At 42.7% G+C, this 20,919-nt stretch overlaps 1 protein-coding gene across 1 annotated transcript in view; it reads left to right on the forward strand.

Moving 5' to 3' along the window:
- LOC119169648 (cell adhesion molecule Dscam1) overlaps positions 1 to 20,919 on the forward strand; it is a 131,021-nt gene that overhangs the window by 12,904 nt on the left and 97,198 nt on the right. Inside the window, 1 exon segment of the mRNA XM_075885701.1 lies at positions 8,580 to 8,918. Coding sequence (XP_075741816.1) covers positions 8,580 to 8,918 — 339 coding nt within the window.

The following is a 20,919-nucleotide window of genomic DNA, read 5'->3' on the forward strand; positions in this document are numbered from 1 at the left end:
TCCGTCCATTCGTTCTTGCTTCCGTTCATCCATGCGTGCGTCTGTGTGGCCGCTCTTGCATCCATCCGCCCGTCCATGCGTGCGTCTGTTCGTGCGTCCGCACGTTCATCTGTGCCTCCGTCTCTGCTTTCGTCTATGCATCCGCTCCTGCGTCCGTCCATGCGTCCATCCGTCCGCGCAGCCATCCGTGCATCCGTCCATGCGTCTGTCTGTGTGTCCGTTCGTCCACCTATTCAACACTCCAAGTGCCACCATCTCGCATCTTTTCATCATATATTCCTCATATAGAAGCATCGCCATCGAGCGGACATTTCAAGGACTGAACGAGAGGAGGCACACGCACACTATCTTACGGCTTGCTCTTCGTGTCTACTTCCCACGTTTAACCACCTCGAGTTCATGGTAACATAGTAAAATTATATTATTATTATTATCATTATTATTATTATTATTATTATTATTATTATTATTATTCGTTTTGTGTACATAAAAAATGAATACGCAGAGGAAGTAGACAGGGAACAAATAAAACAGAGGTATACAGAATGACGCGTACTTCGCGGATCATATTGAATCTACCGACGGTGGCAGAGGCCTATAGAGTGTAATTATTCAGTAACGTTGCAAGATCTGGGCACATATACACAGCCCACGCTTCTTGGCTCCAGGAAGTGGTCTCATGGGCATTTGGTCGGGAAAAACTCATAGGGGTATCGCTGGGTGGTGAAGTGTCACTGCAGCTGCAGAAGACGTGCTCTAATATCTCGTCGATTCACCAGGAGTCACACGTGTACAGGTGCCCGTTGTGCCAATGTGAAACGAGCTCCATCTTGTGCACAAACCTCATCCATTGGGTCTGTAATAACGTCGCATATGAGTGCAAAACATTGAGGACAGTGCCATCTTGAAAGAATGATCAACGCACTGTAGGTGACACGTTTGAAACCTAGAAGACTACCGAAATTGATTGATATGTGAGGTTTAACGTCCCGAAACCACCATTTGATTATGAGAGATGCCGTAGTGGAGGGTACCGGAAATTTCGACCACCCGTCGTTCTTTAACGTGCACCCAAATCTGAGTACACGGTCCTACAGCATTTTCGCCTCCAACGAAAATGCAGCCGAAATTATATCCCGCGACCTGTGGGTCAGCAGCCGATTCCCTTAGCCACTAGACCACCGCGGCGGGGTGAGACTACTGAAATACACGTGTACGATTCCAAGCAAGCAAGTAAAGATGTCTTTCCGCATCTTTACTTGATTGAGCAATCAGAATCACTCGAGTATTCACTCGCTAGCGAATAGTTAGAGTCAGTTGGTAGAATAGAATAGTTAGTTGGTAGCAAATAGTTAGAGTTGGCTGCTTTGTTGACTTGACTGATTCGCTACCAGTAATAATTTTACCAGTAACTGTTTGGCTCGTCCGTGACGTGTAATATTGTTTATTTTTTGCGAATTATCCCGACGACTTCTGTTTATGAACAGATTACTCGCGAACAATTGCTATCACCTGGAAGACTGCTAACTGGTGAGTGAAAGTTACGTTACACTGGAAATTTGACCCTGCGAAAGCTTTGCTCACAAACAAATTTACAACGCTATGTTTTCGGAGAAGAAAAAGAACCAATCAACTGGTTTTTGTTAAATATTTCGTCCGATTGCACGTTCTTGCTAATTGATATTCATTGCTCAGGTGAAATGTTTCGTGACGTATATTTCGATATTTCGTGTAGGTCACAAGGCAAAGACGTGATAAGCAACAGGTGGCCACTGTTTTCATTACACTCCGCGAAAGAGGAAGGCCTTGCCTGGCGATTCACTAGCACTTGTGCACCCTCAAGATTACGTAGAGAAGCACACCGAATTGTCTTAGCATGACTAAACAAGCTGTTTCTCCAATGACCGTTGCATGACTCAACGAAAGCTGTCTTCTCGCATACTTATGGAAATTATTGGTACTGGCTAGGAAAACATGATTAATAAATAATAAGCAACCTCTTCTTTCAAATATAAAGATCTAGCCGACAAATAAATAAAGAGACCAGATTGATCTAGCTTTCTATTTTTCATGTCTTCAGATTGTAATCTGATTAAATCCAGGTATTCTCACCATGACATCCATAACCACTATTAAACAACAGTGCTTATAACCTGGTGATGGTAGATTCGTATGCGAAGTTAATGTTCTGAAGGCCTCTGGGAAAATGATCATACAGTAATTAGCGCTCCATATCGTCTACAACAGCTGAAACTACTCACTTGAAGAACTAAAAAATGTGAAACTTTGGAATGTGTAGCTCATAATAGGCGCCCTCTCGCAACACCATGAGAACTGGCGCGTCTTTAAAGAGTATCGCTTTAGTGAATTGCATTCGCTGATGTTGACAAGCTAAGCGTATTCATCGAAACATACGTAGCGACCTTTTTTTTCCCCGCATTAGTGTTTCCTTCCGAGGCACGCAGACTTTCAATCATTTCGTGCAGTTATATATGCAGATAGTTGTGTCAGGCTGATTCCAATGAACGCTTATTAAGAGGGGAAAAAAACCTGCACAAATGAAAGGCACCGTGCATCTTGTTACAAAGGGGAAGAAAAAACATCGATAACACATTCGCTCTTTAGTTTCGCAATCAGATGGAAATTACGCAAACTCATTACTGAGCTGCACGTCAGGAAGCATCTGCTGCCTCGAGAGACAAGAATGACTTCTCTTAAACCGTAATTAGGAAGAAGGCGGAAAAAAGTGCTCAAAGGGCTCTAACCACCCGCAAGGGAAAGCATAAAGTCCCAAAGGATGTCTGACTTGTCCGTAAGCAGTGGTGGAGGCGCACTCTCATCGCTGAAAGCTATAGAGGAGGATGCATGAAAGTCGTTGAGGAGCAAATGCGTAAAATGTGTGGAACGCGTTAATTTTGCTGCTGCTCAACGGCACGCTGTGCTCTTAAGAGAACAAAGACCCACATTGAAATAAAAAAGAGGTTTCCAAAAGAGGTTGAATACACGTTGAGGTAATGAGGGACTGATCTTGTAAAAGAATGGGCTTACAGAGAGAACAGATAATGTATGGGTTTGATATGCTGCCTTGTCAATGTGTCCGATGTCACTCAAATTATTAAGGTCGTATTTTGATGCCGCCATGATCCCGGAGGATGGGAATGGTAGCAGCATCACGCGACATGTGGAAGTGGTTGTGGAATAATGAAACTAGCACTTTCTTTAAGTGAGTAATCCTTGCAAGCGCCTCCATAATTTTTGTTCCTTTTGTGAGCTTCAAAGTGCAGTGCCTGGGTATAAACTTGGATGTCGGAAAGAAGAATTATCATAATGCAGCAAGGTGAGAAAAATGGAGACGATCTTGTGACTTCGAAATGTTGCGAGAGATGTTGAGCATGTGGCAACACGTAGGCATTGTAGGAAAACGTATGCAAGCGTTCAATTAACGAATGTTGCCCTCTAAGCAGCTAAATGTAATGAAAGAGTGCATGATTTTATATCTCGAAAGTACAAGTAGCCTTCTTTATTTTTGGAAACGCCAAATCCTTTCTTTCCTGCTGATTTTCTACTTATTTAGCTTGGTTGATCAATCAGTCTTTGAAACCAGCAAAAACGGCAACACCTTTAGAAGAAGAAGCATCAGAGAAATTTGAAGATCAAAAGCAGCTCTTATAGATGTCTTGATATGAAAACAAAATGCTTGTGTGCTAAATGTGTCATATATATAATATCATAAAGCAAACGCCATTCAAGAGTAGCAGAATTTCAATGCGCTATAATGTGCTTTTCACTAGTTAGGTGCATTCCAACCTAAATTTGTATTGCAAACATTGGGACTAAGGGAGTGTCTAGATTGAATTTTACAATATCAAAATGCCGTGCCTCTGCAGCACAGACTACCCAGTCAAAGCGATAGCTAAAAGGGCGGCCTTTCAGAGCGCTTAGTAAGCTATATTGAGGGCGACTGCTACAGGCGTAGTTGCAAGGGACCCACTACGCTATACATCCTCATAGTACTGGGAAGTTGCGAAATACTCAATGTACCTCTCTTCACCATTCTGCGGAGAAAACCGCTATTTGCCGTTAAGAACTGAAGTCACATTTACAAAAGTGTAGCCTTCATTAGAGCAGAAACACGTGATGGGATTTCGTGGGTAAAAGCAAGTCGCTTATTTACTCTGTTTCCCGCATTTTTTTCACCGCTCTCACTTTAGTGTACAGTATCTTAGCAATGCGGTGGTTCTCCAGGGACCAGCGGTGTTCTTGTTGTGCCTGTTCTAACGATGCCATTATTCAATGGTAATTTCTCACATAAGCTGTGCTATTTTGAGAGGTCCTAAGCAAACTGAAAATAATAACGGGGCACTGAGAAGCTTTTAAAAACAGCGCTGTAATATTCAGGTTGCGTGTACTAATCAAACTCAGAAATAGAAACGAGGAACGAGGATTTTGTTACTGGTTGTACACTTTCAGTTTCGAACAGATAATTCATTGGGTTTGAAGGAGTTTCAAGCACATATATGATCATCAATCGATAATTCTAAGCACTGTACCGCGAAACATGTAGACGGATTTACTTGAATCTACATCTGTCCACTTTTAGAATGGGAAACTTATTCTTTTGTGGAGAAATCTTTGCAATTATTATTGTGCCTATAGATACGGGAACCTTTGTATGTAGACTCAATGAGGCAGGGGTTTGTTTGTTCGTCAGTCTGTCGCTTGGTAACGCAACAAGAATCATCGTAGAAAAATGATAGCATAATAAACATGTTTTTGTGGTGCTTCGTTTCAAGCCCAGAGGCTCATTACAACTCCAAGGTCAGATCACCCTAATAAGTTGGCGAAATTCAGTGTGCCTAAAGAAAGTCATAGCTTTGCCGCAAAGGCGAAGCAATGAACGTGATAGCAACAAACTGTAAGGTCACGCGCAGAATGGCAAGCAGATCGAAACGTGCCCCGTGTTTCTCACGCACAAATGACGCACGGAACGTAATCACAGGTACAGATGAACACGAATAAGCGTCTCAGTTTTTACTTCGCTGTGTCTCAAAAGCACACCCTTTTCGCAAATGGAGGCTGTGCAACGATTGCAGGGACCTTTGTGCGCCCCTCAACTACAACAGAATCGTTCCAATGCAAGCCAGCCAAGACGAATGATCCTCCTCACGGGTGATAAGAGCGCGCGAGAGATGGTACATTCCCCTCCTCTTCGCCGCGGCACGCTCATCGCGCCATCTTGCTGATAATGCTGATAACACGATATCTTCCCCCCTCCCCCCCCCCCCCCCCCCCGAGATGTCCGCCAACAGCGGTAAGTGGTAGATATGAATGCTTGCCGTTTGAACGTCCATGGAGGTATTCCTCTGTGGCTCAGTAGTTAACACCTCTCATTCACGACGTGGAGGTTACACGTTCGGTTCCGCGTGCAGCAGTCTTTTTTTCCTGATTTTTTTTCTTTCTTGCGTTTTCATATATTTAGACACGTATACATATATGGTGCATGACATCGACGCCGACGATAATGGTGAAATCCTGCGAAGAGTGTCCATATAATTGCTATCACAATGAAAGTAACACTTGGTGTATTTTACTTTAACCCTCGAAATTTATTTAACTTTTTTCTGAATTAACAATTTGACCTCTTTCTATTCGTACCGCTTTTACTTATTCTTTGTCATACCCATCTGACCAAGCCTTGTGTCACACTTATGCGGATGTCGGTTTACACTCCCCAATGGAACTAAAAACTAACGAGAAATGGAAATAAACCTAGGATAATTGTTTATTCTTGATATCGTTATTATGGGGTTATGTAAAAGTAAATTGAAAATTTTGGATATCGTATATATGGGGGATAAACAACAAGAGGGAAGGCAGGGAGGTTAACCAAGCACATGCCCGGTTTGCTACCCTACGCTGGAGGAATAGGAAGGGGGCACAAAGATGAGAGAGTGGGGGGAAAGAGAAGAGAAAGAGAGAGAGAGAGAAAACAAAAAGAAGGATTGTCTGTCAATCGGCTGGCGCGTATGCAGCGGTGGCACTACACAAAAGTTAAAGGTGGTCCTCAAAAAAGCACATGACAGCTTTGACTGCTTTTTGAGCCGACGAAAGGCGATGACGGTGTTTCAGTAGCATCTGCACAGACAGTGGCCAATCGTCCAATTGTCGCAATGCGTCCGAAAGCTTCTGTCTTTCAGAGGCAAATCGAGGGCAATGGCATATCAGATGGTCGATGTCTTCTTTGATGCAGTAGACGTCGCATTCCGCATTGTCGGTCAATCCGATGAGGTCTCTATATGCTTTTCTGAAGGCAACCCCCAACCAAAGGCGACAAAGAAGTGAAGCTTCACCTCGACGAAGTCATAGCTCCGTGGGATGGATATAGCTCAGCAAGGGCTAATAATGGACATGTTGAGACACACACATTTCTCTTCCAGGCCTAATGATGACACTAGGAAAACTCCACTCATGCAGTCATTTGTAATATTTTGACGGTTTTCACGTGCGTATTGTTCTGTATACATATCTTCGCTTCCTTTATTTTCTAGAGCCTCATTTATCTAAAGCGTGTTTAAGGCACCCAAACCACCTTTATAATTTTCATGCGATACCTTTGGCGTGTTCGACGTTCATTACGAAGCCGTGAAATATCACTGTGGGGCCGGAGCTAATTAACCTAATTGCGAATCTCCCCCCTCCCCCCCTCTGTTTCTGTCGTCGTCGAGTGCAGTTGGGCTCGATAGTTGCGGGAGTGCGGAGGGTCGGAGACACGCAAAAGCACGACAAATTTTCGAAGTAACTCATTTCCTTTCCTGCGAAACTGCAAGGACCAAACGAACAATGCCCATTTTCTGTAGGAGCTCCACGATGCATTCGGAATTAGTTCGGTGAGACAGCGTTCGAGAACAGATGCTCGTGTGTCTTTTCTTTATGAAAATTTTTAGAAGATTAGTGTGAGAGATAATCAGTTATTTATCGTCAATAATTTGTGAACAATCCTATAGAGCCAAACGGTGTTCAATTTTCTTAATGCAGGTAGACTAATCTTAAGCTATGTGGCTAGCCTAGTGATGGTGATGACGTCAAATGACATGTGTTTTCCATTGTGGTGATGACTGAGCGTCTGACAGCATGCTGAAAATAATGAAACTCTGCTATTTTACTGAAATCAGCAATTTTGATTTACGTAATCTGTGATTTGTTTCAGCCTCCCTAATCATTTTCTGTAGTACTTAGAAAGGGCGTGCCTCAAATAACGTGTTTTGCACTGCGCTTCTTGTCGGGTTGAGCAATATGGAAAACCAAACACTGACCTAAGACACTGTCCCTGCAAATTTTTAACTGGGCATGTACTGCTCTTCTGTGACGAAAAAATGAATAAATTGAGATAAAAAAAGTTTTCTCGGTGAGTATGTTTACAGAGTCACGTTACACCTATTTTGGCAGTACTACGAGATCAACAAATGTATATATGCAAAGAAGCATACAGTTATAATTTATGAGCATTCAATGGCACAGAAGCACGTAATCAGGGAATCTTAGGAAAGACTGAATTTCTACGTACACTTCATTTAACACAAATTAGAGGGACTTCCATTTTTTCTCTCTATTCCTCACACGTTTTCCCTGTACTAACACTTTTCCTTTTGCCTGAAATCGAAGAACAGTTGTAGCCTTGTCGTTCTAGTGCTACGCACAATTTAGTTTTTCATCAGTTTGCAGAGTACTGACCATGAGGACTGCGGCTGTATGATCGTAATGCGCAAGTTGGTTTCTTTTGCAGGTATGCCAATGCAAATGCGAAACTGAATTCAGAATTTTTCAAAACAATTAGTTATCAGATATTTTTATAAGATTGTCGAGTTGACAGAGCGGTTATTTTCTAGCAAATATGTACGAATATGTTCCTTGGCTTTCGTTATAAAAGAAAACAGCGCATGTTTAAGAACGAAAGCCTGGTGAATGTTCTCTAATATATTTTTCCATTTCAAAACGTCAATTTTAACTATACAAATGTAATTGACATCGCTGAAATTAACATTTTCTCACTACTGCTAACTCGACATGTATCCCTTTTGCAGATGGCGCAATTGGAACACGTTTTACCTCGGCTTCTGACTGAGCGAGACATAATACAAACGTAAAATCTGCCGGTTTTCTTATACCTAGCTGATCTCTTTCCGTCGATAAGTTGTTTGTCTTTTCAGTATCAGTGTTACAGCCTAACATATGAAGTAACCTAAGGTTCATTTCGTTTTTGAGACATAACCTTTATACAGTCTGCTTCGCGGAATATATGCCTGCAACAGGAAAAATGGGACTTTCTGCCCGCTGAATAATAGTGTTATTAAAACAGCAAAACAGACAAGGCAAGTAAAAAATAAACATCAGAAAAGAAAGATCGACACGCAATTGCAATTGACCAAGATGACCAATTACAGAACTATGAAGCTCAAATAAAATATTATAAAGTTGAATACTAATAAATTGAAAAAGACGACGCAAGCAAACATGCACTATATACCACAGCTTGCGTCTGAATATACATTCAGTAATGTTTTTTTTATTTCCATTTGCAGGTGCGCGAGCCGATCTCCCACCACCCACGTCTGGTGGTATGGCTGCACCGGCGTTCCTTCATGAGCCACCGGTGCAGGTTGTATTTTCCAACATGACCGGGGCTCTGGTTTCCTGCTCTGCCTCCGGTCAACCCCGACCCGTTATCAGCTGGACAAATGAGACTGGCTCACCTATCGACCATATTCCTGGTCTGCGCCGTGGAAGACCGGACGGCACGCTGGAATTCTTCCCTTTCCGCGGAGAGGACTACCGCCAGGAGGTTCATGCGTCCCGATACCGATGCAGGGCCTCAAACACTCTCGGTTCTGTGTTCAGCCGAAGCGTCCATGTCAAAGCGGGTAAGTGGAAACGCCGTTTACTATTCCTCCACCGGCCGCACAACGTCCCAGTGCTTACGTATATGATGACGCATTAGCTTCGTCTGATTTTAGTGAAATAAGTATCGTAGTTAAAACTTTGGGATAATGACAGTGCACTGAAGTACAAGAACAAATGCAGGTATAGACGTTGCACAAACTGAAAGCTTTTCATATATTATATATTTCGAATAGTTGAGTTAGATATACACAACTAAGCTGACACCGAGCGACATGGCCGGTTTTCTGGCTTCTTCAACTTTCTTCAGTTGTATCAGTGTAGCCCCTCAGTGTCATGACAAGCGTATTTATACCATAGGCGGAATCCAGGACTTCCTTGAGAACATCCATATACGTCTGCGTTTGAAAAACTACGTTCAAAATTAAATCATAGTTTCGCTGCAAGGCGGATGAGGGAATGCGATAGCAACGCATGAGAATTGTATGCGATCTGAAACTAGCCGCTAACGTTTTGGGATCCCACCTCCCGTAACTCTACAGAATGATGGAGCAAGGAAATACGGCCGCGCCCAGGCGAGAAGCAGTTTTTGTGTTGTGTGTCGTCATCACGTGAAGAAATAAGGGAGAGCGTGGCGCGCACGAGCCGGCTCTTGATGTCTGTCGAGATAGTGCGTGCACCAGTGCACGCGACCTTACACTTTGGAATAAAGGTCGCAGTTTCTCCTGGGACAAACCAGTCGCGCCCTCCTCTCCCCAGTGCTGGTGCGGCTGCTTTTTCGCTCGCCAATGGTCGTGCGGGGCGTTTCCTCTGGGCTTCAGGAGGCATCGACGGCAAGTCCCGAGCTAGGGTGCTTTTTTCACATGTGCCCTTCGCGAGGTGATGGTGGCCGGCACGTTTCATCTCTGCTTAAGCTGCGTATATCACCAGTGTTTACGTGTTTCTTATTACAAGACCAAAACATACGATGCGCCGGATGAAGTTTTACATTTGGACTCTATGTGAAACATGATGGTGAAGGGGGTGTTGAAAACCCGCCAAAAGTGTTCAAATAAACGCTGCGCTAATCATCCTTTGGCATAATGTTATCACTGGATGGCACGGCAACATTTCAACAGAAATGTTACTTTTCAAGTCTAACGCTCACCGCAAATGAAAATTGCGAACCGAGACACAACTGAAGTAGTTGCAACACCACTGCAGCTTGCTAAGAAAAACAGCTTCGTATGTGATTCAAACTGTTATTTAAGGAACAAAACGTTGAGTTGTGAGCAGCATGATGCGTCATGCGCTGTTAGCCTAATTACCCTAACCACTCTCCTACATTTAAGCACACGGGAGATATCGTTCACCGAAAGAAGTCACAATACCGAAGTAAAAAAAAAATGCATGTCCCAGAACTTTTTCTCCTCAAAGACCATAAACCCAGTTGAAAAAGAAAGGCTATATAAAATGTCAGTTGTTGGCTGCAGGCGAGGACACACGTAAAGCGGAAACGTTTCTTTTGGCCGAGTGGTGCCATTTACACTGCAACTCATTGCGGGGGGGTCTATTACGTTCCGGCTGAGTGGAAGCAGTCACGTTCGTAGACAACGCCCACACTGCCGCACTCACCATTCCGAATACTAGTCCACAATCGTTTTTATTTCTTTATTCCTAAACGGCCCAGTCAGTGACTTTTTCCTCCTCTGCTATAACTTTCTTTCCCCTCTCCCCTTCCCCAGTGCAGGGTCGCCTCCCGAGGCTAAGCCCTGGTTAACCTCACCACCTTCCACCTTATTTTATCTCTCTCTCTTTCTCTCTCTCCTGTTAAAGAGCCTCGAACACGAGTTATAAGATGCCTTCTCTGATTGACAAAGCTTGCATCTGCAGTTTGAGAGGCAATAGAAAAATTGGCTGCATGTCCACGGAGTGAATGATGGAGAGTGGGGCGAAGCATTCGTCCGTCCATTCGTTCTTGCTTCCGTCCGTCCATGCTTCCGTCTGTGTGACCGTCCATGCGTCCATCCTACCGTCCACGCGTGCGTCTGTTCGTGCGTTCGTCCCTGCGTTCGTCCACGCATCCACCCTTGCGTCCGTTCATACGTTCATCCATGCATCTGTTTGTGTGTCCATTCGTCCATCTATTCAACACTCCAAGTACCACCATCTCGCATCTTTTCATCATATATTCCCCATATAGAAGCACCGCCATCCAACGGACATTCGAAAGACTAAACGACAGATGGCACACGCAAACTTTCTTACGGCTTGCGCTTCGTATCTACTTTCCCCCTTTAGCCACCTTGAGTTCATTCATGGTATATACTAGTTCATTGTAATTATAGCACTGCGGCTCAACGTTCGTTAACCTTTCGAAAGCTAAGGAGGTTACACCCAGCGAGTATAACGTAGCAACCGTTTCTTGTCAGATAGTGCTCAAGTTACATGCCGATGACTGCTAATGGGGATCGCAGCGTGCGCGTTAACTAAAAGCCGAATGTTCCTGTCTCTCATTCCCCAATAGCAGCCATTGGCATGTACATTGAGCACTGTTTTTTATTGTTCAACAATGCAAAGAAGAAATATCTCACCGGCACTACCTTGGAGGTCAAAATGTTATGCTATTTACACACTACAACGGCTACGAGGGATGAATGGGTGCCACTATAAAAAGCTTCGCCCCTAAAATGATTAAAGTTATGTACGAACACTCTCAAAGGAACCATGATAAGATGCGAAGCAGGAATGGTGAGCATGGCGTTTATCCGGTTGAAACGGGAGTCGATGCTGGTGCTGGAAGAACGACTTGAAGCAAAGCAAGATGTAGTATTTACTCGAGTTAATTTTTGTTTGAAACGCAGACACAGGAGGCTGTTTGGGTTTCCTGCAAGTTTCATTAAAGCGTTTGGCAAGACTTCGTAGGCGTCGTTTCTTCACATTCTAGACACGGACGCTGGAGCGGACAGGGACGCGTTTAGCCTCGACAACCGCTGCTTTGTGATTGGTGAAGTGCACGCTGAGAGGTTCTTGCAAACACGCGACGTCGAAGTGGCAGCCGTGAGCGCTGCGAGGAGCGTGCTGCGAGTGAGGGGGAGGGTGACGTCATCGTGCACCTTTGAGGAAACCATGTGAGGGGAACTGACGTCAACGCGAAACTTCGGCGTGACCAGCTTGGCACCAATCCAACACCACCTGCAGCGAGGGGAATGCGTTGCGCGCGTTCGTATGGACGCACGTAAGTACGGCGTTACACACCTGAGTTAAAGAGCTGCTTTACATTTAAAAAAAAAATGAGAAGGCATAAGTTGAACGAGACTGCAAGGTACTTTTTTTAGAAAAGCCTACAATTTATCCCAGCTTAATACCTCAACGCAAAAAATATAAATGCATAAGTAATAATCATAGATAATTATAGCAGCTTGCCTCAGCGGGTAAAATAATGTTTATTTAAGCATAATTGCCTCAATATTGAATTCAAAGCTCATAATAGTGCATTTAAATATAAAAAGCAACATATCTAAATATACTACAAGGGAAACGCTCCAGAGAAAAAAATTTAAAGAGCCCAGACGTGCTTGCTGACATTCACACTAATGGACTTCTGTTTTCCTAAGCGGCCTTGTCATCCTTGACGTGTTAGTTTTACAAAGGCAAGTCTGAAAACGTCAGAACTTTTTTATACTACGCAGATTATCTCCTATCTCTGCATGCTTTATTGTTTTCTACTGTGGTAATGCTCAGAAAGTTTGACGTACATTCCTCAATTTATCTCCCTTCTGTGAGTGATATATCCTGGCTGCCCGATTAGAAGTTTGCAGCAAAGAGGAACAATGACCCATGATTTGTTCACTGGGGTCAGAGGGTGCCACTGTTTGAGACATTCATCACAGACTATTCTCGCAATATGGGAGAAGTGCACTGTCCCGTAAGACTGTGTTTCGGTGGATCGAGAACACGTAATTCTCAATAAACGCAACAAGAAATTTGCCACAAATGGCCAGGTTTGTTGTCGAAAAAAGTTTTGCTGTTGCATGACATTGCACAGCCAAACACTGCGAATCACACAACTGAAATCATAAAAAAAAATGGTTGTTGGAGCACGTTTCTTACGTCTCTGGGCTAGTTTCATGTAATTTTTACTTGTTGAGCCAGTCAAGATTGATTTTCGTCGTAGAATTAGGTCCTATAAATTATGGTTCAAAAGTTGCTTCACGACCAACCGATGACCCTTTATTTGTAAAAAAATGCGTAAATTCGTTGACCGTTGTGCCAAGTTTATTATTAAGGGGGAAGATTACGTAGAAAAATGGCGTTCATTGTACATTTTAAGCTTCAAGCTAATAATCTGTCCAGTGAAAGTTATGGGTAAATATTGCTTTTCTGTGGCGTTCTTTTGAAAAAGATTACACTGAAAAAATGCAATGGCTCTATTGCCGCAGTGATGCAGCCAACCACGGATTTAGGAGGAGGGAAAGAACCAAAGGAAGAAGGAAGGAGTAGAGGAAGTCACGAAGTTAGAGAAGTGGGCTAGTTAACCAGATCGGCATTGTGTAGGATATTTTACGATGGTAGAAGGGTCCCAAGAGAATAAATAAAAAAACTTTTGCGAGAAGGTTAAAAGAAAAACCGCTGATGTGTAACATGCACAGCACGCAGAAGACACTTTTTTTTTCGAATTTAGAGCGATCATTTAAGACTTCTGCTTGGTTTGACAGACTTCTGTCCCGTCAGTAAAACAAGCATGACCCGTCCCCCCCCCCCCTATCCCAGCTTGAGCAGGAGGAGTTATAATTTTTTTTTGTTTCCTCGTGGTCCTCAGTCAGCCATAAAGGAGAGTTTGAGTGGCACCCGAGACGTCGAGATTTTTCATTTTACGAAAGAAAGGTTTTTACTTTGAATACATTTTGTCTGTATTGTTTGTACTGAATCATGGAACACAGACAAATAAAGAGGTCACAGCATGCCGTGTGTTTCATAAAACATTCTTTTACTATCTTGTTCTGGCTTGCTATGTTTAAAAAACACATGCAGGGCAAATATCATAAAACATGGAGGTGGACTTTGCTCTGTCAGATATTTAGTGGCTTTTGAGCCCCACTGAATACATTGTAGTAACCGACGCAAATAAACAATGCAGTTTTGTGTGTGCGTGTGTTTGTTTCTACTGTTAGCTAAGAAATTTTGAAACCTCTGCTGCTTTCCTACACAAAATAGTAATTGTGATGAATTAATTGTCAAGCTAAGGAACTTATAGAGAAGTTTATTTGTTGTAAATACGTAGTCATGTTTACTATATTTACACCCCCCATAATTCCCTTGCTTGATTGTGCAGTGGTTGTAATAAGAGTCATGGGTGTCTAAACACCTTGAACAAAAGTTTGGTTTGTAAAACAACCAGCTTTTAAAAATACATTAAATACAAATCAATTTTGTTGTATGCCTGTCGAATGAGCGCTAAATTTTATAAAATATGGCAACTGGACCTCAAGAGCAGGCCATTGGCAATAAAGGGAGCTGCAACGCCGGAAGCTTTAGGAAGCGACATACAATAATGCATAAGATGCACGCAGAATATTTATTGACAGATGGAGAAATAACCGCAGCTTGCTGCGCAACACAGAAATAAAATTACCCCCGGGTGACTCAATACCTCCAATATTTTAAGATGAAAAATTGAGCTTTATGCTCTAGAAGGAAGAAGAACAGCAAGAGAGAAGGCAGGTATGTTAACCGGGCACAGGGCTGGTTTGCTACCCTAGGCTGGGGGAATGAAAAAGGGGAGTATAGAAATGAGAGAGATGGGAGAGTGAAGGAAAGAGACGAAAAAACTGCCAGTAAATGGGCTGACACGTACGCAGTGCTTGGTACTCTACAAAAGTCAAAGGCATTCACATCAGCTCGTTGTCCTCGGAAAGCTCCCGCTGCACAGTGGACCAAGGGGAGGAGGGGGTATGAGCTAAAATTTCCAAGCAGCACATGATTTTCAGAGATAATGCAGATACCTCTGATATATAAAAATTTGGACAATGTGGCACCCTTGCACAATTAACTAGCGTGGTTACATTTTATCGTATAGGAAAAATAATCCCAAAGAATACGTATGCGTAAAAGGTGTTGAGTTGATTTAGTGGTGTTTTATCGTTTTATTCTGCAGGCATCGCGCGCTCTTTGGCGCCTTGTATTGGTCGCGATATAGTGACATATTACGCATTACCATTTGCTTAGTTTCAACATCAGCTTTACGCAAGACGTCGCAGTCAAGCAGAGTGATGTATATTTGCATTACTATGTCCACTCTCGCTTGATTTCGTGTCTTGTGCGTGCCACAATCAGTGTCCTTCATGTCTTTTCACTCATTTAGTCTTGCTCCTCCTTCTTCGATTTCGGACATTTACTAAACTGTGCAACTCTCTTCCTTTTAGTACTTACAGAAGCAACAAATGTGCTTATCATATGTGACAGTGGCGAACACTTCACAGCAACAGGAGTAAAAACTTTGATAAGCTAACTCATGTGCACGCAATTTATTGTGTCACTTTGGGAAGCTAAAAACACACAGACTGCATAGATCTGGATGTATTGAATAAGTTGCTTGAAGTTATCGCAATTCGTATGCTACTTTTCATCTCGTCGGAAACGCAGAAGGTTTCTCTGTGGTAAACCACAGAGAAGGAAGTGCCGGCTATTATGTGTATTTCTCTCGTTTATGTTCCAGGGCTTTGTAGAAAATCACTCCGCACGTAGTTACAACCAATGATTTTGAAACTATGCCAGATGTCGGCATCCCCAGTGTGCTTTTTGTGTTTTGTTATAATAGCAATAAAAAAGGTGCGCTTACATAAGTATATTCATATCCGTGAGCAAGGCTCCCTCAGACTTTAAGGGGAAGATGGTTGTTACCAACTAGGTAAAACATTCACTCCACGAGTGCGTCACTGCATTTGATGCAACGACTGGTCATTAAAGATCAGTGCTTCTTTGAGCTTGCCGATGAACACTGATAAAACATTACAGAGAGAGATGCTCACATGTACTTCATGACTCTTTCTTCGTCACTTTCGATTTTACCGCGCAGAGGACGCGAGTGCGTATTACACATGCCACAATCCACTGCTGTTTTACCATCCCGCCGGAAACTGTAATGCCTGTATAAAGAATATGCGTTCTTTAAGAATCATAATTTAGCTAGAGGGTCATGCCTCAGAGTGATTCTAATACTTGCATTGCAACTGTTTCTACGATCACGTTTTAAAGAAATCGCCTCTACAGTAATAGTTGAACATCTGTTTACTGCACATACATATAAATTCAGGCCTTTGTATTTTCATGGAAACCATGGACAAAAAGCCAATATGCGTATAGTCAGGCAGATGAATCAAGTAGACGTGTTTCTGGCTGGCTTCCATGTTAGCAGGAGCAGTCAGTATAAGATGAGTACACATAAATCACTTAAGACACTTAGATGAAACCACGCACATGTACCAAGGTGTTGAATATTTAAAAAAAGAAAGCTTCTTAAGCTTAAACATTTGTTGGTGACGTTTACATTCTGATTTCTATTTTCACTATTTCACTACATATCTATGCCTTCGTCCGTACTTACTTGTTCAAGATTATTGTTTTTACTATTAACTATTACTTTTCGACTGCTAATCCTGTAGGACATGCTGTTTTAAATTTGGAAGATGTCTAACGCCCGCGTAAAGCACAATATGTGGTAAACTGATATACAGTGACTGCGCGCTCTCAAGGTTCACCGACAGTTTATGAACGCTTTGTAGAAACCAATGCAGCAATGTTTCGATGTACTCATTGAAAATATCCGGCCAATAATTCCCGGCTTTAACTATTTTTCTAAGCCTGAAAAAACTTGCTACCATATGTTCAAAAACGCATGTGAATAGCTTGGATCGAAAGCTACCGTACCTGACACAAATATTCTGCTCTAAAAGCGAGTGATAAACCAAGTATATATATAAGGGAAACAAGTGTATACTTAAGGGCTCGTTTTTCGCGTTTTACACAATATTAATGAGATCTAACAGACAATAATGCCAAGGAAGATATAGGGGAAGTTATTAGGCCAATTGTAATGTAAGTGAGAAGAAAGAAAAGTGGGTGAAAAGATAACTTGCCGTGGGCAGGATCCGAATCTGCGACCTTCGAATAACGCGTTCGATGCTCTACCACTGAGCTACCACGACAGCTATCCGCCCAGCCATTTTATTGGGTATCCATGTCAATTTAAACGTGGGAGTGTCAGTCAGCGCCACTAGTAGCCATGGCGAAGAGTGTGGTACACTCTTTATGAGCCTGTTTGGCGTCACGTAGCACGTGAACTTATTACTAACTGGCAGCTGACCAATAGTCCCCCGTATACCATCTAGAGGCACCAAGACTGCCAGTACGAGACCCTCGTTAATGAATAAGAGAAACAAGTGTATACTTAAGGGCTCGTTGTAATTTACATAACAATTGGCCTAATAACTTTTCCTATACCTTCCTTGGCATTATTGTCTGTTAGATATCATTAATATTGTGTAAAACACGAAAAAGCAGCCCTTAAATATACGCTTGTTTCCCTTATTCAGTAACGAGGGTCTCGTAGTGGTAGACTTGGTGCCTCTAGGTGTTATACGGGAGACTATTGGTCAGCTGCCAGTTAGTAATAAGTTCACGTGCTATGTGATGCCAAACAGGCTCATAAAGAGTGTACCACAATAGCCGTCATGGCTACTAGCGGCGCTGACTGGCACTCCCACGTTTAAATTGACATAGATACCCAATTAAGTGGCTGGGGGGATAGCTGTCGTGGTAGCTCAGTGGTACAGCATCGAATGCGTTATTCGAAGTTCGCAGGTTCGGATCCTGCCCACGGCAAGTGATCTTTTCACCCACTTTTCTTTCTTCTCATTTACATTACAATTTGCCTAATAACTTCCACTATATTTTCCTTGGCATTATTGTCTGTTAGTTCACGTTAATATTGTGTAAAACACAAAAAACGAGCCCTGAAGTATACACTTGTTTCCCTTATTCATTAAGGAGGGTCTCGTACTGGCAGACTTGGTGCCTCTAGGTTGTATATGGGGGACTATTGGTCAGCTGCCAGTTAGTAATAAGTTCACGTGCTACGTGATGCCAAACAGGCTCATAAAGAGTGTACCACAATAGCCGTCATGGCTACTAGCGGCGCTGACTGGCACTCCCACGTTTAAATTGACTTAGATACCCAATTAAGTGGCTGGGGGGATAGCTGTCGTGGTAGCTCAGTGGTACAGCATCGAATGCGTTATTCGAAGTTCGCAGGTTCGGATCCTGCCCACGGCAAGTGAACTTTTCACCCACTTTTCTTTCTTCTCATTTACATTACAATTTGCCTGATAACTTCCACTATATCTTCCTTGGCATTATTGTCTGTTAGTTCACGTTAATATTGTGTAAAACACGAAAAACGAGCCCTGAAGTATACACTTGTTTCCCTTATTCATTAAGGAGGGTCTCGTACTGGCAGACTTGGTGCCTCTAGGTTGTATATGGGGGACTATTGGTCAGCTGCCAGTTAGTAATAAGTTCACGTGCTACGTAACACCAAACAGGCGCATAAAGAGTGTACCACACTCGCCGCCATGGCTACTAGTGGCGCTGACTGACACTCCCACGTTTATATTGACATAGATATCCAATAAAGTGGCTGGGGGGATAGCAGTCGTGGTAGCTTAGTGGTAGAGAGAGCATCGAACGCGTTATTCGAAGGTCGCAGGTTCGGATCCGGCCCACGGTAAGTAATCTTTTCACCCAGTTTTCTTTCTCTTCATTTACATTACAATTGGCCTAATAGCTTCCCCTATACCTTCTTTGGCATTATTGTCTGGTAGATCTCAATAATATTGTGTAAAACACGAAAAACGAGTCCTTAAGTGTACACTTGTTTCCCTTATTCATTAACGAGGGCCTCGTACTGGCAGACTTGGTGCCTCTAGGTTGTATACGGGGGACTATTGGTCAGCTGCCAGTTAGTAACAAGGTCACGTGCTACGTGACACCAAACAAGCTCATAAAGAGTGTACCACACTCGCCGCCATGGCTACTAGTGGCGCTGACTGACACTTCCACGTTTAAATTGACATAGATACCCAATAAAGTGGCTGGGGGGATAGCTGTCGTGGTAGCTCAGTGGTAGAGCATCAAACGCGTTATTTGAAGGTCGCAGGTTCGGATCCTGCCCATGGCAAGTTATCTTTTCACCCAATTTTCTTTCTTCTCATTTACATTTCAATTGGCCTAATAACTTCCCCTATACCTTCCTTGGCATTATTGTCTGTTTGATCTCCTATATATATATATATATATATATATATATATATATATATATATATATATATATATATATATATATATATATAATGTCGGCGACAAAGCAGCGCACAAATTTTTGCGGCACAGGAACAAACGACGACAGCCCAACAACAAGCTTCACGCTTGAGAAAAAGCTGTAAGTGATGCGTTCGCTTCACATTCTGATATATGACAGGATTTGCTCTTCGCCGAGTCTGATCACATTTGCGCATGAACAAGTCTGTGTCGCAGAGAGCTAAAACCAGCATATAAGCGCCGAATACCTCGAACACCGAAACAAATTCTAGCATCCGGTGAAATATGGACAAATAGCACCACACACTTTTTTTAGTACAACTTCTTTGTAGCCGTGCTTCCGTGACAGCTTATATGAGAAAGCAAAAACAGCAGAACGGCATAAGCAACTTGTGCACCACCGTGCTTTAGCTGATAATGTACACAGGTATTTTTGCACCTGTCACCGGATTGTCTCTACCCTCCTGTATGTTATGCTACGTCTGCACTACTGCAATCCGTGCACGGCAAGCTGAAACCAGGTGGGATGCTGGCACTTCTGTTTTATTTTTCTCTGTGTATAGGAGTAAAAAGTTTGATTAAGCAATGTGAATAGCAGCGTAAAGTAAATTTACGGTGATAACACGCGCAATAAACGTACTCAACGTCGCAGTCAAAAAACCGCTTGAAGATGAAAAGCTTCATGCTGTCTGCCCCAGCTGGGTTTCCTAAAACGTCGAGTTTGTGGTCCACAGCAGATAAAAAACATGTGTATTTTCAGTTACCTGAACAAGCCTTATTATCACTACATTTCCGCAAACGCAAACAAAACACATCAACTTCTGTATTGGGAAGACAAAGAAAAGGTAACTCTGAAGTTTTTGTAAATTTCCATTGATCAAGGCTTTCACTGTCCTTATATTACGCGTAAACTTCCATACACTGTGTTTCGTTAGGCGTTGTCTAGTTGTTATCTCATTTCACTTGGTATATAGGAGACACTTCGAATATAGCAACGCGATAATAATTCGATTCTTGGAAATACACTGCCATTAGATGGGTTAACTAAACACAACACCGTTTTTTTGTCATTTTAGGTTTGAACTTATGATTAAACACGTTTCATGTTTGAAAATTTTAACATTTACATTGTCGTTAGATGACAAAAAATGTATCAGAAAATTCTTCCTCATCTGCTTTGCTTTATGAAGACTGCATTTTCAAATGACGCAGCTTACTAATCCCTTCAATATTATCATTTGTATGCTCAGCAAGTGGGCAACTCTGTTATTAGGAACGGATAACTAGGAACCATTGCCTTTAATGTGTGTTTGCATGTGAGATCTCTGAAAGCACGAGTACGTTTTTCTTGTCACTGATGTTTGGGAACTTCAGGGGTAGATGTATGCCAATGCATCGCGGTCTTTTGGAAGCTGTGAACTTGCTTAACCAGCACTTGATGGTATAATTGAAAGTTTGCACTGCACCACAGTAACATAGCCAGGAGGTAGCACTGCAGGCCCGTCTTCTCCTCCCTTCCCCCAAACTTTTTTCCTCATGGCATACAGAGCAAAAAATGACCCCCTTTAGGAGTGCCCTCCACGAAATCGAAAAGGTGCCCTCCCCCCCCCCCCCCCCAAAAAAAATGTAAGGCTACGCTCCTGCTACGCTGTTTCTACATACTTAGAG

The sequence above is a fragment of the Rhipicephalus microplus genome, chromosome 2 (assembly GCF_043290135.1).
Source record: "Rhipicephalus microplus isolate Deutch F79 chromosome 2, USDA_Rmic, whole genome shotgun sequence".
Taxonomy (NCBI): Eukaryota; Metazoa; Arthropoda; class Arachnida; order Ixodida; family Ixodidae; genus Rhipicephalus; species Rhipicephalus microplus.